The sequence below is a fragment of the Ranitomeya variabilis genome, chromosome 5, assembly GCF_051348905.1.
Source record: "Ranitomeya variabilis isolate aRanVar5 chromosome 5, aRanVar5.hap1, whole genome shotgun sequence".
In the NCBI taxonomy this organism is placed as follows: domain Eukaryota; kingdom Metazoa; phylum Chordata; class Amphibia; order Anura; family Dendrobatidae; genus Ranitomeya; species Ranitomeya variabilis.
Window position 1 is genome coordinate 644840829 of NC_135236.1, and position 26337 is coordinate 644867165.

At 42.9% G+C, this 26337-nt stretch overlaps 1 protein-coding gene across 1 annotated transcript in view; it reads left to right on the forward strand.

The window, feature by feature from the left end:
• The first annotated feature begins 9854 nt into the window (after positions 1–9854).
• RNF213 (ring finger protein 213) overlaps positions 9855–26337 on the forward strand; it is a 244566-nt gene continuing 228083 nt past the window's right edge. The window contains exons 1-2 of the mRNA XM_077266309.1: positions 9855–10140; positions 16158–16311. Coding sequence (XP_077122424.1) covers positions 16203–16311 — 109 coding nt within the window. The 5' untranslated portion in view covers positions 9855–10140; positions 16158–16202. The remainder of the gene's footprint in view (positions 10141–16157; positions 16312–26337) is intronic.

Below are 26337 nucleotides of genomic sequence, written 5' to 3' on the forward strand. Positions count from 1 at the left end.
TGTGCACGGCCGAGCACCCCCCGATACTCTGTGCACGGCCGAGCACCCCCCGATACTCTGTGCACGGCCGAGCACCCCCCGATACTCTGTGCACGGCCGAGCACCCCCCGATACTCTGTGCACGGCCGAGCACCCCCCGATACTCTGTGCACGGCCGAGCACCCCCCGATACTCTGTGCACGGCCGAGCACCCCCCGATACTCTGTGCACGGCCGAGCACCCCCCGATACTCTGTGCACGGCCGAGCACCCCCCGATACTCTGTGCACGGCCGAGCACCCCCCGATACTCTGTGCACGGCCGAGCACCCCCCGATACTCTGTGCACGCCCGAGCACCCCCCGATACTCTGTGCACGCCCGAGCACCCCCCGATACTCTGTGCACGCCCGAGCACCCCCTGCACACCCGAGCACCCCCGATACTCCGTGCACCCCCGATACTCATACCCGTGCATCCTCGGCAAACTCAAGTAACGACCACTTGTTCTCATGACTACTGCTGACATAAAATGTCAAGCAGTCGCTAATGGGCTGCAGCCTTCACTGTTCCTTATGAGTGGAAGAAGCACCGTTCTGATCGTACAGAAGGGTTAAAGGCGCTGGTCTGGGATGCTAAGCACTGTTTTTTTGTTTTTTTTACCTTATGAAGCACTGGGGTAATTAGGGGTAAAGACAATAGTTGACAACCCCTTCAATTAATCATAAACTTGAACCTATATTTTTGTTTTCCTCAACCACTTTGCTTTGTTTAAGGCCATGTTCACACGTCCAGTATTTGTTGTTTTTTACCTCAGTATTTGTAAGCCAGAAACAGGAGAGGCTCAGAGGAACAATTAGAGGGAAAGTATAAGGCCGGCGTCACACTCGGCGTAAGACAATACGGTCCGTTTTTTACGGCCGTAATACGGAGAAATGTTCCCAAAATATTGATCCGTAGTCAGGGTGTGTCAGCGTATTTTGCGCATGGCATCCTCCGTATGTAATCCGTATGGCATCCGTACTGCGAGATTTTCGCGCAGGCTTGCAAAACCGACATCTAATGGATTTATGTGCTCAAATGTTCGGGAAAACATATATACAGTATATATATATATATATGTCATTGAGACACATATATATATATATATTCTGTATTTAGATTTCATTCAGCGCGATATCTGTGAAAAGCCGGTGATTCAATTGCCGGCTTTTGATTTCTCCTTCACAAACCCGACAGGATATGAGACATGATTACATACAGTAAACCATCTCATATCCCCTTTTTTTTTGCATATTCCACACTACTAATGTTAGTAGTGTGTATGTGCAAAATTTCAGCGCTGTAGCTGCTAAAATAAAGGGTTAAATGGCGGAAAAAATTGGCGTGGGCTCCCGCGCAATTTTCTCCGCCAGAGTGGTAAAGCCAGTGACTGAGGGCAGATATTAATAGCCATGAGAGGGTCCATGGTTATTGGCCCCCCCTGGCTACAAACATCTGCCCCCAGCCACGCCAGAAAAGGCACATCTGGAAGATGCGCCTATTCTGGCACTTGGCCACTCTCTTCCCACTCCCGTGTAGCGGTGGGATATGGGGTAATGAAGGGTTAATGCCACCTTGCTATTGTAAGGTGACATTAAGCCAGATTAATAATGGAGAGGCGTCAATTATGTCACCTATCCATTATTAATCCAATTGTTTAAAGGGTTAAAAAACACACACATGATTTAAAAGTATTTTAATGAAATAAACACAGCGGTTGTTTTAATATTTTATTGCTCTCTCAATCCATTTGCAGGCCCTCACTTGGCAAAATAATAAACGCACAAGATACATACCCTCAGCTGAACCGTCACGTCCCACGAGGTAATCCATCTGAAGGGGTTAAAACAATTTACAAGCAGGAGCCCTGCTAATGCAGCTGTGTGCTCGTGCTTGTAATTCCCCGGCGAATGAAGGAAATGTAGGTCATTGACCTACATTTCCTTCAGTCGCGGTGATGCGCCCCCTGCTGGATGTCCTCATGTGACCTGGAGCGTGGAAAAAAGTTCCCAGGCTGCAGTTCATGAGAACATCCAGCAGGGGCGCATCACCGTGACTCAATGTAAGTACAGATCCAGCTTTCCTTTCAGCACCCGGGGATTACAGGCACGAGCGAGTGGTTTATCGCAGCTCGTGCCTGTAATATTAGTTATCCCCTTCAGATGGATTACCTCGTTGGACGTGATAGGACATCAGAAGGTATGTATCTTGTGCGTTTATTATTTTGCCAAGCGAGGGTGTTCCTGATGGATTGAGAGAGCAATAAATTATTAAAACAACCGCTGTGTTTATTTCATTAAAATACTTTTAAATCGTGTGTGTGTTTTTTAACCCTTTCAAACAATTGGATTAATAATGGATAGGTGTCATAATTGACGCCTCTCCATTATTAATCTGGCTTAATGTCACCTTACAATAGCAAGGTGGCATTAACCCCTCATTACCCCATATCCCACCGCTACAGGGAGTGGGAAGAGAGTGGCCAAGTGCCAGAATAGGCGCATCTTCCAGATGTGCCTTTTCTGGGGTGGCTGGGGGCAGATGTTTTTAGCCACGGGGGGGCCAATAACCATGGACCCTCTCCTGGCTATTAATATCTGCCCTCAGTCACTGGCTTTACCATTCTGGCGGAGAAAATTGCGCGGGAGCCCACACCATTTTTTTCCGCCATTTAACCCTTTATTTTAGCAGCTACAGTGCCCACATTTTGCACATACACACTACTAACATTAGTAGTGTGGAATATGCAAAAAAAAGGGGATATGAGATGGTTTACTGTATGTAAACCATGTCTTATATCCTGTCGGGTTTGTGCAGGAGAAATGAAAAGCCGGCAATTGAATTACCGACTTTTCACTAACACCGCTGTGTATTTCTCGCAAGTCACACTGCTGGTCCGTGTGGAATCCGTATTTTTCTCGCCCCCATAGACTTTCATTGGCGTTTTTTTTTTTTGCGCAATACGCTGACAAACGCAGCATGCTGCGATTTTTTACGGCCGTAGAAAGCCGTATATTACGGATCCGTAATATACGGCTGATAGGAGCAGCCCCATTGAGAATAATTGTGCCGTATGTTATGCGAGTTTTACGGACGTACTTTCTGCGCTCTTACATCCGTAAAACTCGCATGTGTGACGCCGGCCTAATAGAAACCCGTCACCACTTCTGTGTTTATCACCCACTCCTGGTTTTGGCTTACAAATACTGAGGTAAAATGCAAAATGCTCACCAAATACTGACTTGAATGTGGCCTAAAAAAGTCTTGACAGTCACATGCACAAACTCCATTGCAGATGGCACTTGGGCTGCCTGATGTTATATGCACCATATGGGTCTATTAACCCCTTAATGATCAGAGATATTTTTGGCTTTGCGTTTTAATGTTTTGCTTCCCTTTTTCCCAGAGCCATAACTTTTTTTATTTTTCCGTCAATATGGTCATGTGAGGGCTTGATTTTTGCAGGACGAGTTTTACTTTTGAACGACGCCATTAGTTTTAACATATCGTGTACTAGAAAACGATGAGAAAATTCCAGGTGCGGGGAAATTGCAGAAAAAGTGCAATCCCACACTGTTTTTTTTGTTTGGCTTTTTTACTAGGTTCACTAAGTGCTAAAACGGACCTGCCATTATGATTCTCCAGGTCATTACCAGTTCATACACACCAAACATGTCTAGGTTCTTTTTTTACTAAGTGGTGAAAAAAAAAGCGCCAAACTTTGTTAAAAAACCCCCATTTTACGATGCCCGTAGCGTCTCCATTTTTTGTGATCTGGGGTTGGGTGAAGGCTTATCTTTTTTCGTGCCGAGTTGACGTTTTTCATGATACCATTTTGGTGCAGATACGATGTCGTGGTGACCAAAAAAACGTAATTCTGGCGTTTTGACTTTTTTCTTCTTGCTATGCCATTTAGTGATCAGGTTAATCCTTTTTTTTTTCATTGATCGGGCGATTCTGAACACAGCAATACCAAATGTCTGTTTGTTTGTTTGTTTTTTTATTTTGAAAGGGGCGAAAGGGAGGTGATTTGAACTTACATTTTTTTATGTTTTTAAAAACATTTTTTTTATTACTTCTGGCATTCTTCAATAGTCTCCATAAGAGACTAGAAGCTGCCATAACCCGATCAGCTCTGCTACATAGAGGCGATGAGCAGATCGCCTCTATGTAGTAGAATTACTCATTTGCAATGACCGCTGACCACCGGGTGGCGCTCACAGCAAGTCGGCAGTGACAACCATACAGGTCTCCGGGAGACCTCTGGTTTTCATGCTAACGAACCGGTGACCTGCGATCATGTGACGGGGGTCACCGGTGGGCGGATTTCTGGCCCGATGGCTGGAAGCGTGAGTTTATGCCGCTGTCAGCATTTTACAGTGGCATTTAACGGGTTACCGCCGGAGCCCACATCAACGGGAGGGAGTCCGACGTCGGCGTAAATTTACGCCCAACGTCAGAAAGAGGTTTTAAACTGACCAGAATAGTTCATGGTGCAGATTTATGCACATGGACCTGAGGCTCCCATTGGTCTGTTGTGCACACGGATCAAAAATACATTGTCTGACCCCTTTCTGAGGCCTCATTCACACGTCCGTATTTAAACACATACGTGAAATAATGGTACCAGTGTCATCAGTGTGTCAAATTCTACCATAAGTCTATCATCAAGTGTGTCCATTTGTACCATCGGTGCGTCCATTTGTACCATCGGTGCGTCCATTTGTACCATCGGTGTGTCCATTTCAACCATCAGTCATCAGTGTTTTTCACGGATATATAAAGAAATTGATAAATGATAAAGCTTTTCTTATGCTGTGCAGTGTTAATCACGGACTGTACTCTGACGCCATCCGTCTGCTGTACATGTTTTTTACTGACCCATTGACTCGTGTTGTTCTTTGTCACCTGTGGTGCTGTAAAAGAAAAACAAAAGCGGACATTTCTCTGTGTGTTTTGCACTGACAAAAAAGATGTGAAGTTTTGTGGCCTGCAGGCTGGGTTCACACATTGCGCACCAAGCATGCTGTTGAACCAGTCTGAAAAGCCTCAGGAAAATCTGCTGGTGAGATAGATCAACCTAAGGGCAGGTGCAGACAGGCGTAATTCCAGTCTCAGTGCGGGCCACCAAAACATCGGCTCACACTTGGACCCATGTTAGTCTATGGGGCCCTGCAAATGTCCAGTTTTTTTTTTTTATTTCAGACCGGAACTGAGAAAAAAAATTGTTTCATGCCCGAGTTTGATCCGATATGCTGATCGCACTCGGTCATGCAAGTCAGTGAGTGCGTGGAAAACATCCAACTGCACTCAGATGACATCTGAAACACAATGGAGAAATTTGTTTTCTCCATCTTCTCCTCATCCTAGAGAATCAGATGAGGTACAACCCTCCACCCTGTTGTAAAAGCTGTGAACAATCCAAGGCATTGGGTAGTATCCTTCCTAAAAGTTTCATTGGCACCAGTGTACACATAAAAAAACAGAAATGCGACATTTTGGCTACGCAGGTTTTTTTTCAAGCCAAATGTACACCTTCTTTTTCGCTTGAAAAAGGCCCTGTGTAGCCGAAACATTGCTTGGCCATTATTTTATGTGGATACTGGTGCCGATAGAACTTTTTTTTGAAGGATACTACCCAATGCTTTGGATTGTTCACACTCTGATTAGAGAATGCAAAAGACAATCGACCCAATCCTCCCGGGAATCTGTGATCATTTGCCCTAACACTAAGTTCAGACAGTCGTGTTTCGGCCAGTGTCCTGTTTGTGTGCTCAATGGTTGACGAACTGCTCCAATAATCGCCAGTGTGCCGGTGCACACCGATATCTCGCATGGTCCTATGGTTTGTGTGACACAATCGCAGCATGCGGTCCTCTGCTCCGATTTATGTACTGACTAGTGCATGTCAATAATTTCTCATTCAGGGGCCCGTTTTTTTTCCACTTTCGAGGAAAATGGTCCTTGTGTCATATATGATTTTGTGCGGAATTTCAGAAGGGTGTTATCCGACTTTTGTCTTATCTTGGATAAGATAGGAAAAGGTAAAGAATTTTTTTTTTATCAAGCAGTATGTGAAAAACAGACATTCGAGTGCTTTCATATTTTTTTTTCACCGACCTATAGACTTGCATTGCTGACTTTGATCTTTCTTCAAACCAATATTGAACATGGCTCCACAATTTTGTGCTGACCACTTGGCCAACGAAAAACATTGGACAGATAAACAGCCCCAGTGACAACCAACAAACAGGCTGTCCATGCATGTGTGGTGACTGTGACACATCCGCAACACATGCAGCTGTGGCGCCGACCAGCTGATCAACCGGCGCCATCCAGGAAGCCGGGTTCCAGCAGCAGCTTTTTCGGTAAGCGCTATAGCTTGCCAAATAAGAGGGAACCCGAACAAATTCGCTCATCTCTACACACGATCACTAATTGCTGCAGGTTTGACGTTGCGTACTTCTGACACTTAGCAATGAATTACGGTAGATAAAAATGGATGAAACATGGATGGAAAGCTACAGTGTAAGGTCTGTCTTCCATTTTTCATTCATTTTTAACTGATCCCCCTTCCCCCTATACAATGTAATGGCTGCGTCTGATCCGTAAAGAAATGGAGAATGAAGCAATGTTCAGACATAGATATATTATTAGGGATTTTAGATGCCGATTACTAATGGTCACTATGATGGAGGTATCTGTATAGCGGTATCTTTTGGTAACACTATGATGATATTATACAGTTATTGTATGGCAGTATTATTCACTCACTGGAGATATTACTTCGTTACACTATGCTGGTGGTGTTTATGTGCAGTAATGTGATATTATTTGGTCACTGTAGGACTCTATTATTCAGCCACTGTACGGTACTGTCATTTGAGCACTATAAAACGGTATCTTTTAGTCACTGTATGATGAAATTATTGTATGAAGTCATATTGCAGCATTATTATGGTGTCATCCATGCACAGCATAGTGGTGTTATTCAGTCACTGTATGATGGTATGTTTCTTCACTGTATGGTTCTCTATACTTTTAGTAATTGCATTCCAGTATTATTCGGTAACAGGGCGGTGATATTATCTGGTAACAGTATTGTGCTATTTGTCATATTTTATTGTATAAATAATCAGTCTATATGTGTTGGAATTGTGCTGTCATACTATGGTGGGTTTATGCGATCATGGTAAATTGATATTTTTCAATTGCACTTTTAAAATATGTTTTTATTTGTTCAGGCAGTAACCACACATGAAAATCTATTATGAGCGACATTGCCACTCCTTTATTAGGTTAGCTTATTACGCTTTCATTTACTTGCCTCTTGCTCAGTCTCAGTTTCATTTCAGCTTTGCATCTTTCTGTTTTGTTAAAAGTCTTAAAGCTCTACAGCTGCTTATAGGAAGTCCGTCGTTGGATTCATACTGCCTGAATCGTTTTTATTGTTTTTTAAAAGAGAAGAGGATACAATACACACAAATGGTTTTTAGATAAACTTTGCATATGTTCAGTCTCTTTAACGTATAGTCAGCACTTTTTCAGGTTGGCTATGGAGGTTAGCTGCTGAAAATGTCGCTGTGATCTGTCATTTTGTGTTGACAGTCCCCTTAACGTGCTACTGATGCATCGGACCCAACCGCCGTAGACTGACTATAAGGCCGAAGTCACACACAACGTATAAAAATACAGTCCGTTTTTGATGGCCGAGATACGCAGAGATTTTCCTGAACAGTGATCCGTATTCAATGCAAGGATGCGATTTTTTTTTTTTTTTTTTTTTTTTTTTTCCAAAAAATTATCCGTATGGCATCCGTACGGCGAGATTTTCTCGCCAGCTTGTAAAATTGACATAGAATGGATCCATGGCCTAAAATATTCGTAAAAACATATATACAGTCTATCTATCTATCTATCTACTTTTGCTATCTCCTTCCTGCTTTTGCTATCTCCTTCCCATACCCGACATGATATGAGACATGGTTTACATGCAGTAAACCATTTCATATCCCTTTTTTTTTTTTTTTTTTACATATTCCGCACTACTAATGTTAGAAGTGTCTGTGTGCAAAAGTTTGGGGCTCTAGGTGTTAAAATAAAGGGTTAAATCACGGAAAAAACTGGCGTGGGCTCCCGCGCAATTTTCTCCGCCAGAGTGGGAAGGCCAGTGACTGAGGGCAGATATTAATAGCCAGGAGAGGGTCCGTGGTTATTGCCTCCAAGGCTAAAAACATCTGCCCCCAGCTCTGCATTGGAGTTGGCTGTTCTTGTGACTGAAGCCGGAATCCTGCGGTGGCAATAAAGTTCATTTTCTCCCCGCAGCGTTCAGCTACATGCAGGCGTCAGGCAGGTTAATAACGCTGTTAACTTGCAGATTAAGGGAACCGGTCACCAGTTTTGTCATTCATCAACTAAAACTATCACCTTATTCAGCGCCTGTGCTGCCTTCCACGGATGCTGATATAAGACCCTGTATACAACCCAAAAACCTTTTTATCTTCTCCCACACTGTATGGTAATCGGGTTGGTCCTGTCCATTGGGCGCGGTTTTGGGCCTCTCCATCTTTCCCCTTGGCTGCTGCTCGCAGTCCTCCTCCTGTAATTGACATGGATGACGCCCTATGTCATCCACATTGCCGGGAAAATTCTCGCGCCTGTGCACTCTGCTTTGAGCTACTGCAGGCGTAGGTGCACTTATGTCTTCGGTTCTGTCCGCAGTAGCGCAAAGCAAAGTATACGCAGGCGCAAGCCTCGATTTCTGTACGCAGGCTCAGGAGCAGTGGTCGGGGGGAGGGGTGGAGAGGCCCGAAACCACCCCCATTGCATCGGACCGATAGATTACCATACTACGCGGGAGAACTTAAACAGGTTTTTAAGGGGGTATACATGGGGAGTCAGGGGCTTATATAAGCTTTTGTGGAAGGCAGCAGAGGCGCTGAATAAGGTGATTAGTTTTAGTTGGTATATGACAAAACTGGTGACTGGTTCCCTTTAACCCCATATCTGCAGGTTAATAGCTTTTTTTTTCAGGCAGCAGGATCCCTATAAGGTCACTGGCCATCATATACTCCTAGATACCAAATTTTACCTTCTGAATATCCCACCGTTCCAGAATAAATCACGGCAGCATTTGCTAGACATAACCACTGCCGCTAGATGTCTAATAGCATGTACATGGAGGCCGGTTCATCCTCCATCAAATTGTGAATTACACACCATATACAAGATATCCGAAGCACGGAATACCTCACAGCCTTTATAAAATAATGCGGACGAGCACTTTGAGGAGTGTGGACTTTAGGATGCATACAGGACACCCTGCTCTGTAAAGCAATTCTGGAAGTTCATGCAGTTAGAAAAGCTCCAAATTACACCTTCTCCTCCTTTTATTTGTGCCATTGTCCTTGTCTAAATATAATATTGAAATGTGGACTATTTGGTGTTGAGTCCATTCAGTGTTTATACGAATGCCACTACCTTGAGTATTGTCTCCTACAGAACACGTTTTTTTGTAAAAAAAAACTCTTTTCTGATAATTAACTAAAAATTACAGTTAAAAAACCTCACCAAAAAATCATAGTGGAAACCTAACCTAATAGTGTGATATTGCCGTAATCGTACTTACGGAGAATCCTGTTCCCAGGTCATTTTTGCCGTACAACGAAAGTAAAAAAAAAAAAGAAAAAAGCACAGAAAAGATGGCATAATTGTGTCTTTCATTACACTGTATGGTAAAATCTGCGGTATCAATTCAAAATGACCACACATTCTGTAAAAAAACAAAGAAAAATAGGAAGAAGTGTGTGTGGGGGAGGGGGGGATTATAATGCAAAATGGATACTCTCCCAGTCATGAAGGGGTTATAACTGAGAAAATGATAAAGAATATATATTGGAAACAGAAATGGCTGCTTTGCTGAAACTGTGACACTTCTTGAAGATTTCTTAAGTCATGGAATTTCCAAACACTAGAAAGAGCTGGGAGGGATGTAGATCAGAAAAGAAACCGAAAGTGGAGTGATCAGAGACTGCTGAGCAGAGGAGCGGCCACTGCTTCCCCCAAGTCTCACCCAGGCTGTCTGTAAGGTAGACCCTTTATAGGAAACCTCCGCATCCACAGGTAATTACATGATATACAGTTATTTCTGCTTCATGTTGATGAGTATAAGAGTGTTAGAAACAGTATCAGAGAGTTTATGTTCTTACATGTTATATATATTCTTACATGTTATGTATGTTCTTTCACTTTTCATTAGAGGAATCTGTTGCTCACATTCTCTGCTTCTTGCCATTAATTGTACAGCGCACAGTTCAGGAGATTAGGGCCTTGTTTACACTTCTGTATATTTTGGTCAATTGTTTGTCCAAATTTGTAAGGATCAGACAACAAGAAGTGGGGGCAAAAATTGCAATGAGTAACTGATTAACAAGCAATGACTTGATTTTGTGAGATAGCACAGCACCCAGAAAATGACAATCAAACAGCTATACCCCCACAAAATCAAATGATTGTTTAACCCCTGAACAATCGCTCACTGCCTTTTGATGAAGGGGCCAAGTGGGCCCTGAGTCTGTAGTGACAGCTTTTGGCAGCGCTGCATTAATGCTCCTACGAGAGTGTAGCAGGAACACATATTGGATCTTCCGCTGTCAAGCAGAGCCAATGACCCTAGTGAGAAGAAAAAAGCAGTATCAGGGTCTGTGCACGCAATATGGAGTTGCTGCGGGTTTTACTCTGCATACTTATGCAGCGACAAACCCGCACTGGACAGATGTTACTGCATAGTGGATGGGATTTCTAGATAGACACCCGCAGAGATGGACATGCGGTGCATCTCTCCAGACCGCAGCATGTCAATTTCTCTTGTGGAGATTCTAGTCTTGTCAACAAAAATTACATCAATAGAATGTATTGAATACTGTGATTCCGCACAGTTCAGTGATCACATGTGGATTCACCTGTGTTCAATAGATGGCAGCGCTTTGGACGCAGCGAACATGCTCTGAATCCAAAGCGCTGATACTTCCGGATCGTGTGCACCCGGCATTAGGGGAGAGGCACACAGCCATATAACTAGGATGAGGGTCACAACGCAATGCTCGGACTTGCTGTCGGCTGTCCTGACCCGAGCATGATGTGCTGTCACACTCCTGTCAGGAGAGCCAGTCCGAGCATTGTGTTGTGAGCCTTGTCTGACTTAATTGGTCATATGAGACAGCACTAAGAATGAGTCATCATTTTTCCAGTCCTGCTAAACCCCTTTTTATGGCCATGTTCCCATGTAAATACTGCATTGTTTTGTGCTGAAAATGTACTGTGTCTAACAATTTACGCTCAGTAGATGTGATTTTAAATCTCAGACCCTCTGTGCGATGAGACACTGCTGAGCTGCCATACTTTGGGTGCCTTTTTCCCTGTAGGTTTCTATGGAGACTGAAAAAGCACGTGTAAAAAAACAAAGTATGGTTTTTTTTTTATGTGCAGAATCATATAGCTTCTGCACTAAAGAGCCAAAAACATTTCTTCCAATCTGCAGCAAAAATGTACAACATAAAAAAAAAAAAAGAGACGGGAAAAGGCCTTAAAACTTTAGAACAAACACAATAATTAGAGCAGATTGCTGTTGTGTATTTTGGTAAAGACAACTGCAGTAAAAAGCAAAAACAGTTTTGGACTTGGACACGGACATTTTTCCTCATTTAGAGAAAAAGTGCAAAACGAAGATCAGTCCTTTTGTAAGTAATAAAGATGCAATTCTAGATAACGTTATTTTTTTATAGTGTGCATTGACCTTTATAACAATTTACTTTTTTGTAACTCTTGATTTTAATCTAAATAATAAAATGAGTAAACTTGTAAATACATGTGAGTTGCTTTTTATATGCTGATCTTGGCAAGACTATGCTGAAGTAAAATGTGACAAAGTAGAAGTACGGCACGCAGAATTATAAAATATACCTGTATATATCTTAGGGTATGTTTCCACGTTCAGGAAACGCTGCGTTTTTGACGCTGCGTTTTTCCGCAGCGTCAAAAACGCAGCGTCCAGATGTTACAGCATAGTGGATGGGATTTCATGAAATCCAGACTCCACTATGCGTTAAACGCATGCGTTTTTGCCGCGAAAACGCATGCGTGGTGCGTTTTTTCGAAACGCAGCATGTTGCTATAATGAGCAAAACACGCAGGTACACCGCAGGTGACCTGCCAGTGACCTCAGGTGCAGTTTTGGTCAGGATTTTACCTGCATAAAATCCTGACCAAAGCCTGAAGCAAAACTGAACGTGGAAACATACCCTTATATTTACAATGATTTATGACCTTAAATACCCTCACATTGGTTACTGATGCAGGGCGCGTGCACTATTTGATCTGGTAATTTGCTTTAAAGGGGTTGTCCCTTAAAGCAAAAGTACTGTTTAAAGAATATGCAAAAAAAGAGTTCAAGGGGTTGTCTGATGAGCACAAATTATTACCGATCCACAGAATGGTGATCACTTATTGATTAATCAAAAACTTTAGGAAAAGACGATATATCCGTGATTGACTGGTTCATAGTTTTTATTAAAAGAAAATACAACCAGGAACATGGCTGGATCATAAGATCTGTGGAACCTAAGTGTGGGGACTGGGGTTTTTGCAGATGGATTAGGGCGTGCAAGAGCTTCACTAGTGTCTTCAGGACCACAGTCTTTTATATCAGATTTCACAAATTGCAAAACTGTAGGCGCGCTTTATATGTACTTGACTTCTTGCTGGTTGGTAGGTGATTTTTTATTTTTTGGATTTTTAGATTCTGTCTCTCACAGATGAAGTGTACCTACTGTAAAAATTACAGGCCTCTCTATTCTTTGTAGGTTGGAAAAATAGCAAAATTGGCAGTGTATCAACTGTAGATGTCAATATTCTGACTACCGTAATTGAGTCCACTTCTGGAACCTTTGGCCGTCCTCTAAGTGGGTCTAGTTCCGTTATAGATCTTAGGGAGTGCCGAGAATGTCAGGTCACTGATCTGTCTGTGTCCTCACTCCTATTTTATATATCGCGCCGACGCAGTAATGGCTGTGGTCTTCAAAAATAACATTGTCTCCAACAAAATGGTAGCGGTGCATGTCATGCTCAATCGCATCTCCAAGTCGATCAATCTTGTTCTTAATCTATGGAAATAAACTCGAAGAAAGTGATTAAAATCTCAATATGTACCCCCACATAATGTTTAGTTTGGACAAGTCACAGGTTGTAAATATATATAATATATACTGTAATAAATAAAATAAAATAAAATAAAAAAATATATATATATATAAATTGGAGTTCTATACAACATGGTTCTTAATCTGTGCATGCGCCGCTGCTATGCAAAACATCTTGCCAGTGAGGCAACCTTGAGAGAGCGGTATAATATTATAAAAAACCAACTGTGCCACCAATCCAATAAACTAATGAATATAATTTTTCTAGCTACCTAGTTAGTTAGGGATAGGGTGAGATAGGTAATCTATGTATGTACATAGGGATATAGAAAGATGCTGGGAGTAAATAATATGGAAATAACAGTCCCTGAAGAGCTCACTAGAGATTTTTTTTTTGCCCCGTTTCCTGACGCAGTTCTCTTTGATTTTCTTGATGGAGCCCTCACTACGCTGGGGTATTTGGTGACACTGGACCATGCTAGTTATCATGAACTCTTGAGTTTTACATTACCCTTCTGCATGATGAGTGGTAGTTGTTGCTCTGAAATTCACTATATCTGTGGCTATTATTGATTATACGGGGGGTCTACCGAAAACATGGTGGTCCCTTTTTTGACGCTATTTATTAGACATCATTGGTCTTTTATTACTTGTACTCTAATGTTCCTCTTAGTGAGTGGTTTTGTTATGTTTTTTAAAGGTTGAAGAGTAACCATCGTTTTCAAGAGAACATGACGGCTGCCTCCACCATGTATGTGTAGCAACTTTTCCTTGCATTCTAACAATAACAATTGCTGAATTATGGTAATATAAAATTAATCTTGATATTGCACTTGTGCTATGAAAATTAGTGGATGACTAGACTGGAGGGAGGTGTTGATTACCAGACTAAACCTCCCCCTATTCCTATATGCACACCCCTGTGGGCGCTCGATCAACTTGATTTGCGAGAACGATGTCACTAAACGTTATTTGCAAATCTCACGACTGACCGAGATATACCTCATTGCTGCCTTCCAGGGTACGCGCAGTGCGCAGATGTACAACTGGCTTCTTTGACATCGTGCACATGTACGATATTTGCAAAGACCTGGCACTGATGTCATTTTTGCAAATTATGTCGCTCTCTCATATGCTTGCATGATTAGAGGGAAGAATTAGTCGGTGGTAATCAATGTCCTCTCAGCTAGTCACCCACTAACTAGCATAGCCCCAGTGTATTGTTAAAATCAATTTTATATTAATCCAGCAATCGCTAAGCCACATAAGGGGGTTTGTTAGAATGCAGGAAAATATTTCTATATATACATGGTGGAGGTTTAAGGGGACTAGGGCAGCGGTCGGGTTACCGTCATTTTTTTTTTTTCATGAATCAATGGTACACATGATAATAAGAAACTTTATAATATATGTTATTCGAGAGGCTGCTTCTTTCTCTTCCTGGACTGATGTTTCATTCTCGGAATTCTCAATTCACATCTCTTTTCAGTGAAGCAGATTTTCCCATTACTGAGATAGGAGATGACAGTTGGTGCTCATAACGTTCTATGGAGAAATGTAACTGTGAATTCAGGAGAACTTTCAGCAGAATGTCTGTGTGCCTCTAGCTCCTCCCCCTCCGCTCTCCGTAGAATTATAAAAGCACCAACTGCCATCTCCTCTTTTTAGTAATGGAAAAAAATCTTCACTGAACACAGATTTCACCCATAATTAAAGAGAACTTGTCAGCAGGATTTTGTTAAGTAAGGTACATACATGACCATATTGACGCTGTGATGCTGATTAAAATAATACCTGCGGTGAAGAAATCCGTTTTGTGGATTTTGTGTAATGAATCTTTGAAGTTTTCTTACAATAACTTTGTGCATCCAGGCGAGGCGGTTGGTCTGGTCTTCGGCTCTGCCACGGCCTATGGTGTCTTTATCGTCCTCCGGTACTGTCCCAGCTGTGGGCACTGCTCAAGCACATTGATCTCCTGAGGCAGTCTTCAGGAAAATGGTGGCAGCGCATTCTCAGATTTAGATCTCTGCACAATGGCGAGTCGAGATCTCAATCTGCGCCACCGGTGCCATTTTATTGAAGATCGCTGGGAGGTCAATTTTCATATGTGCTGCCACTTCCTGAACACTGCCAATAGATTAATGGGCGCTGCCACAAAGTTTCAACCAATGATAAAGAGAAGAGGAGCTGGAAACCTTATCCTCAGTCCCGCCCCACAGGTCCCGCCCCACAGGTCCCGCCCCACAGGTCCCGCCCCACAGGTCCTGCCCCACAGGTCCCGCCCCACAGGTCCCGCCCCAATGCACAAAGGTATAATTATAAGAAAAATTCAAACCCTGATTTCACAAAATCCACAAAGCGGATTTCTTCACCACAGGTATCGTTTTAATCCGTATCACAGCCCCAATATGGCCATATGTGTTCTTTACTTGGCAAAATCCAGCTGACAGGTTCTCTTTAAGAGTGAAAGATAAGATATATTATAAAGTTCCCTATTTTCACGTGTACAATTGATTTAAGGAGTGGAAATTAAAACCACAGTTAAGTTTTATTACATGCTGTATGATTGTAGACACCGCCGTAAGAAGTTGCTGCATTGATTTTGCTCTACCAGTCTTTTGTGGCTTAACATTTTTCCACATAACTGAACGCAGACCTATATTACTAAGAGTTGACCCCTGAAGATTGCTGTGGTCCATCCTCTGGGACCATCTGCAATTAGCTGTTTTAATTATGGAATGGCATAACACAAAACACTCTTTGCTTTAGATACTGTGTTCCTGAAGGTGCCATAACAAGTATGGACCAGCAATCCTCAGGCACAGACATAACCGAGCATTGCAGTCCAACATTGGTAGCATTAATCATTACATTGTTGTTATTGTTTTTAATGGAAACGCTAATGATTAATATAGCACATAATAAAATTACTGTATTCAATAGTTTCCAGAGAATTTGCTGCCTCGGATGGTGGATTCTCTTTAGAAGATGAAGTGTCAGCATTGTGGCCATGAACCTCCGGAAGAAATCGCAAGGTTCTGCAGTATGTGTGGAAAACCCATGCAACCGCCAGCCCCTATCGATCCAGCAGATCACGGTAAATTACTTTTTTTTTTGTTCTAGATTTTTTTAACGTGTGATTACTTGCCACAGTCAAATTGCTTTTGCATTAATCTTAATTGTTTCTGTGATTTTCATCTGATAGAAGCATAGCTTTCAGTCTCTGTGTAGCCCCCGTCTTAAAGGGTTATTTCCAAGATAAGTTATCCCGTATTAATAGGATGCAGGATAACGTATTGATTATTCTGGTCTGATCACTGGGACCACCAGCAATTCTGAGACCAGGGCTCTTGAACCCAGAATTCGGCCTCTGCAGAGCTCCATCTTGAATATAGCAGAGGTGCGCGTGCTTGACCTCTACTTCATTTATTGCCTATAGGACGACTGGAAGTAGCCGAGTGCTCTGTTTCTGCATGGTTATAAGGCGCTTTATATGGTTATTACCTTTTCAGAAAGTTATAAGAAATCATCATTTAACATATTGTTGGCGGTGGTCTGATTTGTGGGTCATCCATGTCTTTAGCATTGTAGGATTTTGCCATTTTCAGAGAAGTGGACCCCAAACACATTGTACCTAAAATGACAAGCTAGGCAGATAATTCAGCCTGAAAATTGTGGGGAAGACAACAAAAAAGAAAAAACTGGTCAGTTCTCGGGCATTTATGTCTTGTTATCCAAAAAGTAAAACTCCCTGAGAAAGTTTTTATAATTGAATCCAATTGTGTATGTCTCTTCCAAATCAATAAAATCAGAGATCAGATCTCCATCATTGCTGAGAACATAGGTACTTTTGTCCCCCCTACTTGGCTGGGGGTCAGGTAAGAAATCACTAGTCATCTCCATTGTTAAAAAGTACCGTAACTCATTTCGCAGTTTCTGACATCCGTATTAAAGAAGCTCTCCTCCTCCCACGTAAGTTTTTATCTAATTAATATATTGCGGTCTTCATATTATATAGCACTGAGTACTTACAATTGCTCATTTTGCCTTTCCACCCAGCTAATTCTTCTCTTTTCTCTGCTCTATGTAGAAACAGGAAGTCTCTTTTCCTTGCATTTGCCACTCCCCTCTTCACTTCCTGACCCATCTGCTCCCTTTTCCCCTTATCCAAGGATTTTTCCAGTGACTCATGAGTCATGCAGGCAAGATTGACCTCCTGTTTCTACATAGATCTTAGAATGATTCATCTAGTCAGTTTTTAATCATGTGTTGTTATAGACCTAATGAAAAAGAGAAGAATTAACTGGGTAGAAAGGCAAAACAAGCAATTGTAAGTACACAGAGCTATATAATATGATGACTGCAATACTTTAAGTTATATTGTAAATCCTTCCAGTACACACACTTCGTTCTGTGAAGGTTTGCCCTTCTCTGCCCCGGGAACCGAGAAAATTAAGGTGCCCAATTGCTCAACATAATCTGATAGGGGAGAGTAATGAAGGCTTTCTCCATCTGTATCAGATGGTCCACCAGCCCTGCCGAAATCTGTCAGTTTGGTTAACTTTTATCTAATGGGACACCTTTTTGATTGAAACTGACATCCCACCTGTGCCGTTTATGCTGTGTTTGCAGTTGTGAACTTCTTGTGTGCTTCTTCAGTTAGTGGGATCTACGGCTATGTTCCCACAATGAGCTTTTAATGAGTTTTTGATGTTGAAGAATTTTTGCGGCTTCTTTGCTCCTATTTGATAAACTAGGTTGCTTTTGTTTTTTCATTGAGTTTTTTTTTTTTTTTTTTTACATATGTTTTTGTGTTTTTGACACTGCAGTTTTTGTCTTTTGTTGGTATGTTCATGCTTTAAATAAAGCTGCTTTGTTTTTTTTTTTGTTTTTTTTACTTCCTGGTATTTGGCTCGGAAAAAAATTTATTTATACAGTCACGTGCGGATTACATGCGGTTTTGATGGATAGTGAAAAGCACTATTGATGCATATGTGTTTTTTAACTCTGTATGTAATTGTATGAGGAAAATCTGTACATAAAACTCAGCGTACCCGCAAGAGAAATTGACATGTTTCTGATTTGAAACGCCCCGCAGGTTAGTTTTCACTGAGTAAAAAAGAAGTGCAGCGAGCATGAGATTTCAGTCTCTCCCATACACTTCACTGTAAGGGTATGTGCACACGTCAGGATTTCTTGCAGAAATTTCCTGAAGAAAACCGGAAATTTTCTACAAGAAATCCGCATGCTTCTTTTCGCGTTTTTTCCGCGTTTTTTTTAGCATTTTGCAAGTGTAATTAGCTTGCAGAATGCTAAAGTTTTCCAAGTGATCTGTAGCATCGCTTGGAAAACTGATTGACAAGTTGGTCACACTTGTCAAACATAGTGCGTGACAAGTGTGACCAACTTTTTACTATAGATGTAGCCTATGCAGCATCAATAGTAAAAAGATATAATGTTGGGGCGTGGCCTAGCAGGAGATGTAAGAGGACGTGTGTCGGACCTCTCCCGCTGCCCGAACAGTGATCCGGTTCTATTAGAGGCGCCGCTGAACGCCAAATACCGGTGGAGGAGCTCCTGAGTATCCGGGGAGCGGAGAGAGCCAGCCGTACTGTGCGGAAGCCGCAGGATGACGCGCAAGAGGCAGAAAGAACTCGGGATGGCGGACAGCACGCGCTCCCAAGATGGCGCCGACAGCGCCGTGGAAGAGGCGGCAAAGGCAAGCGCTGCCTATCAGAAGTGGCTGGAGGTGATCGCCAGGCTGGAGCAGTTTGCCAGGACAGAGGATGCAGGACGGCTGATGCAGGGAGCCGCTGGAGAGGTGACAGGAGAAGCGAGGGACTGGTGGGTGAGAGGTCTGGGGTACAGGCAGAGGGGATGGTGAGTGGATCCCCCATAACACCCATCACAATACCAGCTATGAGGAATGCTCCACTGACTGAGTTGGCTGAGCTGACCCCGGAATGTGCTGCACAAATGGGGACTGTGTGTGCTGATGGGGCTGGGGAGCCGACCCTGAAGGATATATTTTCTGCAGTACTATTCTGCAAGACTGCATTAACAACCCTAACTGTCCAGGTGGATGACCTGAAGGGAGAGGTTGCCTCTTTTCGCTCAGCTATGCATAAAATGGAGGGGAGAGTTGAACTGTTGGGGGAACGTGTGGGAGGTGCGGAAGATCAGATTGCTGAACTGGCAAAGAGAGAGAAAAAATATGTCCAGCGCATTGCGGAGTTGGAGCTTAAAACTGATGATTTGGAGAATCGTTCGCGCAGGAGCAACTTGAGAATTATTGGGGTGCCCGAAAAGGCGGAAGGAAATAAAATCAGTGGGGTTATCGAGACATGGCTGAAAACTAAGGTTGGAGGGGACAGTCTCACTAAATTATTTGCGGTCGAAAGAGCTCACCGGGTGCCGACCAGACCTCTGCCCCCTGGCTCCGCCCCACGGACCTTTCTAGCCAAAATCCTGAATTACAGAGACCGGGACATTCTGCTAAGGAGGGCCAGGAATATGGAGGAATTAACTATTGAGGGCAACCGAATATCTATATACCCTGATTATTCTACAATTGTACAGAAGCTCAGGATGAAGTTCGGAGAGGTTAAAAGACGCTTACGTGAACTGGGTCTGGCCTATTCTGTGCTGTATCCAGCTAAATTACGTGTGGTGGCCATGGAAAGGGTCCACTTTTTTCAAAATCCTGAGGAAGTGTCACATTGGCTGGATTTGAATGCAAAACGTATCGGAGCAGAAAAGACCCGCTGAGGAGGATCAGATGTGGACTTCTGGCTATTGTGCTAGTTTGGGGGAAAATTGAGTTGATGGTTTATTGTGATATATTACCAGAGGAATCTGATATCTGGTTCATGTGCGCTAAGGTTGTGTTCGGCGGCGCAACTGTTTCTATATTCTGTTTCTAAAGGGCGGGGGGAGGAACGACTGAAGGATAGTGGGAAATCTACTGGTGGTTGGTATCGGCTTTTGAGCCACTGCTGGGATTGCAACAGTGCGTTCCCCTTTCTCATACAGAGAGGGAGTAGGAGATTATACGTTGATTGTTATAACGTTTTGGGGGAGGAAGTTATTGAGGGAAGGGTAAGGTTAGGGTTTATTTTGTAATAATGAGGGCTTGGGGGGGAGTTTGGGGTAGGCGGGCCCAGTTTAGGGGGGTAAGGGAGACCAATGGAAGGAAGAAGAAGTTTCACTATTATGCAAAATGATGGGAGGTAGAGTAAAAATTTTGAGCTGGAACATTAGGGGTCTATCGAATGATACAAAACGTAAGGCTATTTTGCAGTATATTTTGAAACCGAGACCCTCGCTGGTGTGCCTTCAAGAAACTCATTTAGTTAAAGAAAAAACATGTATATTGCATAAAAGATGGGTGAGGAAGGCTTATCATGCGACATTCTCGGCCTATGCTAGAGGAGTGTCAATCCTTGTGCATACAAGCGTACCGTTCGAGGAGGTAGAGGTGGTAATAGATAGTGATGGACAGTATGTATTCCTGGTGTGTAAAATATTCTTAGACTGATGTGTGTTTTGTCGGTGCATATTCCTCCACCATACTCGGGGAAAAAACTACAGGAAATCCTAAATATATCTGGCAGGTGGGGAGGAGTTCCATTGCTCATAATAGGAGATGTCAACAATATTATTAATGATCACCGGGATAAGGGGCAGCATGCTATGTTGAGGAAGGAGGGGAATGTGACAGCGTTCGGCAGTTATTTGAAAGAAGTGGCATGGAAAGACTTATGGAGAGTGCGGAATACTGATACATACTGTTTCTCCTGTTACTCAGCGACATATGGTTCTCTATCTCGTATTGATATGGCCCTGGGTAATGAAGGAATGGATAGGTTGGTGCAGGAGATAGACTATATGCCTAGAGTAGTGTCGGATCACAGTCCATTGGTAGTAACACTGCAATTTGAAGGCCTTGGGGAGATGGCTAAATTGGGTTGGAAGATTAACCCCTTCTGGATACAACTTCTTGACATGGGAAAGATCGGGGAAGAGATAAAGGAATTCTTTAAATTTAATGATGGTAGTGCAGCGAAACATGTGGTTTGGGATACCATGAAGGCTTATTTGAGGGGGATATTATCTAAAGAGATATCTAGACATAAAACACAAACAAGGGAATCTGACAAAGCGATATTGGAGGAATTGAGGGCAGCGGAGGCTGCATTGAGTAATTTGCGCTCACAGGACACCATGAATCGTATGAAGATGGCTCAGGAGGAGGTAAACAAATTACACTTATGCAAAGCAGAGAGGGCGAGAGCTTTCCAAAGAGAGGCCTTTTACGCGGAAGGAGAGAGGGTGGGTCATCTTCTCTCAGTGGTGGCGTCCGCGCAGCAGGATTCGACACATGTACATGCCCTAGAATTAGAGAATGGTAGTATTGCAACACAGGGGGCCCAAATTTTGGAAGGATTTAAGGGATTTTATAGCAAATTATATTCATCACACATGGGGCAGAGAGAAGGAGAAATTGACAGATTTCTAGATGGGGCAAATTTACCTAGACTAGAAGCTGAGGATAGAGATTGGTTAGATAGGCCGCTTACGGTGGAAGAGTTGGAGGGTGCCTTGGGGTCCATGGCGGGGGGGGGGGAGGCTCCGGGGGCTGACGGCATCCCTGTTGAGATCTATGGTGTCCTTACTGAGGAGTTGCTGACCAGGTTGTTGGGGGTCTTTGAGGAGTCACTGGAGAGGGGAATATTACCTGCTTCCATGAGGGAGGCCATTATTGTGGTCATTCCTAAACCCGATAAAAATCCACGGTTGCCGGAGTCATATAGACCGATATTACTCCTAACAACAGATGTTAAGATTTTGGCTAAAGCCTTGGCGAACAGACTGACTCGGGTAATAGAAAAAGTGGTTCACTCGGACCAATCGGGCTTTATGCCTAATAAATCCACTGCCATCAACTTGAGAAGGCTATTTCTCAATATGCAGATACCGGCGGAGAATGCTGGTAGGAGGGTGGTGGTTTCCCTCGATGCACATAAGGCCTTCGATAGTATAGAATGGCAATACTTGTGGTCGGTGCTGATTCGCTGTGGGTTTGGGCCAGTTTTTGTATCGTGGGTGAGACTTCTATACTCCTCTCCAGTGGCTAAAATCAGGGTGAACAATGCATTGTCAGACGGCTTTCAACTGTTTCGAGGTACGCGGCAGGGGTGCCCGTTGTCTCCGTTGCTGTTTGCCCTAGCGGTGGAGCCTCTGGCAGCGGCTATTAGAAGGTCACAGACAGAAAAGGGGTTTGTGTATGGGAAAATGGAAGAAAAAGTTGCTCTGTATGCCGACGACATCTTGCTTTTTCTTGAGGGTCCTGGGGAACCTTTAAGAAATGTAATATTAATTGAAGGATTCAGGCAAATTTCAGGGTTGATTATCAACTGGGATAAATCAAGTGTTTTACAGGTGGATAGAGAAGTGGATTGTACGAGGGAGGTGGAAGAAGGTACAAAATTAAGGGTGGTTTCACAATTTAAATATCTAGGGATCCAGGTGTCTCTCCCCTTAACAAGATTTGAGGAGCTTAATCTTGAGCCACTAATAACCAAATTACAAGCCAAAATCTCAGCTTGGAATAAGTTGCATTTGTCAGTGGTGGGTAGAGTAAATCTCCTCAAGATGGTGGTGATGCCACAGGTTTTGTATATTTTACATAATTCTCCGGTATGGATCCCACTGACCTGATTCCGTAGACTAAGATCATTATTTGGAGAGTTGGTGTGGGGTGAGAAGAGTCCGAGAATTAGGCAGGAGATACTGCAGAGACCTAAAGATGAAGGGGGACTTGCCCTGCCTAATCCCTGGTTATATTTTTTGTCTGCGCAGAGCCAGCATCTTGGGGGATGGGGGAAAGGGCTTGAGAAAGGTCAGGGTCATAGTAGTCTGGTATATATTATTGGCGTATGGCCCTTGTGCCGGGGTCTAGAAGCAGGACTATTTAAGAAATTGGGAACTTGTCTTCACACCATAAATTTAATTTATAAGGTATGGCAGACGCTTAAACGAATAAGGGGGGTTGTGAGATTTACGGAGTTTTCACCTATTTGGGATAACCCCTCTTTTCAAGAATTCAATCATATGGAAGGAATGGGAGAGTGGAGGGAAAAAGGAATTGGGTTGATAGGTCAGTTGATTCATAATGGGAGTCTTAAATCTTTTGATATGCTGCAGCAGGAATTTCGGTTCCCAGAGTTAAAGTTGTATCAATACAGACGGGTTCAGCACGCATTTCAGGCACAAAAAAGGAGAGGGCCTATAATGATTCAGAGGGATCTAATGTTGGACTTTATACTAAATAACAATGGAACAAAGGGGGCAATATCCGAAGTATATGGTGATTTGCTACACGCCTTTCTAATAGATTACCCTATTAAGGCCAGAGGGAAGTGGGAGGCTGAATTGGGGGAAATAGATGATGATAGGTGGGAGTCTATCTTAGAATACGTACCCAAGTTGTCGATGAGTGAACCTGGGAGATTGTCACAACTGTATGTGATAAATAGGGCCTATAGGACACCTGACATGTTATTTAAAGCTGGGTTGACAGCTGATTCTGGGTGCCCTAGATGTTCCCAGTCTCAGGCGGGAATATTGCACATGCTATGGCTTTGTCCCAGACTATTTGCGTACTGGGTTGTGGTGCTGAACCAGATCGGGGTGATTTATGGGTGTAAGATTCCCAGGGATCCGGTGGTTTGTGTACTTGGGTATGTGGAGGAAATCCTGGCAGACGAAACTGCCAAAATGGCAATTGCTAGATTATTGTTCATTGCGAGAAAGGTGATTGCAAGGTATTGGATTAGGGAGGAACCTCCTACCAGACGAGAGTTTATTGCGCAAGCGAATCATATTGTCCAGCTCAGAAAAAGTATATATAATAAGAGGAATAGGATGGTTTTTTTTCAAAAGCTGTGGCAGCCATGGCTGGACGGGAATAATTGAGGGATTGTGGTAAAACGATGCTAATAGTATAATATGTATGTAATGTTTATTTTCTTCTTTCCAAGAGTATTGTATGGCTAGTGTTGGTCTTCAGAGGGGAGGGGTTGTTTCTTGTTAAATCAAAAACACAAATGTACCTTGTTATTTGAGTGGATACTATTGTCTTTCTTATGCACAATAAAAATATCTGATTAAAAAAAAAAAAGATATAATGTTAACAATAATAAAAAAATAAAAAAAAAGGTTATACTCACCCTCTGATGGCCCCCGATCTCCTCAGCTGTTGGTTTGTGTGTAGGACCTGCGATGACGTCGCGGTCACATGACGGGGGCCATCGAAGGTGAGTATATCACTATTTTTTATTTTAATTCTTTTTTTTTTTACCAATTATACGGTGCCCAGTCCGTGGAGGAGAGTCTCCTCTCCTCCACCCTGGGTACCAACCGCACATGATCTGCTTACTTCCCGCATGGTGGGCATAGCCCCATACGGGAAGTAAGCAGATCAATGCATTCCTAGGTGTGCGGAATCCCCGCGATTCCGCAAATGTAATAAACATGTTGCTTTTTTTTCTGCGATGCGATTTTTTTTCGCGGAAAAAAATTCAACATTTGCACAAGATATACGGAATACACTGAAAATAATGGGAGGCATATGTATGCGTTTTTTTTCACGTTTTTATAGCGAAAAAACGCGAATAAAATGCAAAAAATCCTGAACGTGTGCACCTACCCTAAGCGTCAAAATCTCATTGTGGGCACACAAGGGGAAACATCTTGTGGAGAGTGAAATGCTTGACACGCGAGTGTAAGTAGACATATAGGCTATGTAACACTCCTCTAGGAAACTACCGTAAATATGCAAATTGCCTTTTCAGAGAGGAAGAAGACTTGAACTCCAGTGTCACCTACTGCAAGTAGGATTGTTATTTCCAATAGGTCAGGGGTGCACAACATTTTTTGGTCCAAAGGCCACATTGCCATTCTGAACCAATCACAATTTTTATAGGGGTAATTACATGAATACATCAGCAGAACCACCGATAGTACATTAATACATCACCAGAGCCATGTTTTGAATATTTGAGAAGGATTTGTTGAGTTTCTGCTAAAAAAAAAGGAAAAATCTGTGTGAACACAAGCTAACTGAAACTGAGTTTTTAAAGCAGAAACTCGCCAAATCCTCCGCATAATCGCAAATCTTTTACGTTTTTAGGATTTTTACGTTTTAACATAACCATTAAACATGCTATGGATTGCTACATGTGTACAAGATTAGAACCACGGTCAGTACATGAGTGCTTCACCAGAACCACCATTAGTTCATGAATGCAGTACCAGAGCCACCATCGATACGTGAATGTAGTTAGAACCACTGTCAGTAATATGAATGCAGCACAAGAAACACCGTCAGTACATCTAAACATCACTAAGCTTAGTATAGCGATCAATTGCAATGTGAGATCAGCACCATATGCAATTGTATTGCATGAAGTTAAAACTCCCAGTATGTCCATAACCAATGGTAAGGAGATGATGGGAGTTGCTGTTAAGTCATTATCACTGTGAACCATACAGGAACCACAGTACTGATGAGACACCTGCAGTATCACAAATATTTATATTCAGGTACCTTATAGGTGACATCTATTGACTGAAGTTGTTTTTCTTTTCTTTTCCATTTTATCCAAACCCCATGATGAGATTTGACACCCAAACCTTGTCTCTGTAGACTTCTCTCTTCACTGTCTTCAGCAGCACATCTACAGTGCCCTTAAAAGTATCATTATACTGCTCCATAAATTTAAATATCTCCTATGCTGTGCCCCTGAATAAATAATTGACTCTCATTGTGCTTCCAGCACAAAATATCCTCCCCATACTGCCCCTATCCCCCACCGTCCCCTCTTTACATACCCCGCCCTTAATGGCTCTGCTCCACTATGCTTGTATCGTAGAATGCAGCATTTTGGACCCAGCACTGGTGAGCTGCATCCTAAATGCTGCTATTCCTGATCATGGGCACGTACCATTAATCTTCAGCTCCTCCTTGGAGATCTTACCAGTGTCCGATGTCTCCTCAGCCTGTGTGGCCTTGGCAGCAGTGTGCTGACCTGGAGGGACTGACGCGCTCTGCTCTGCTCCA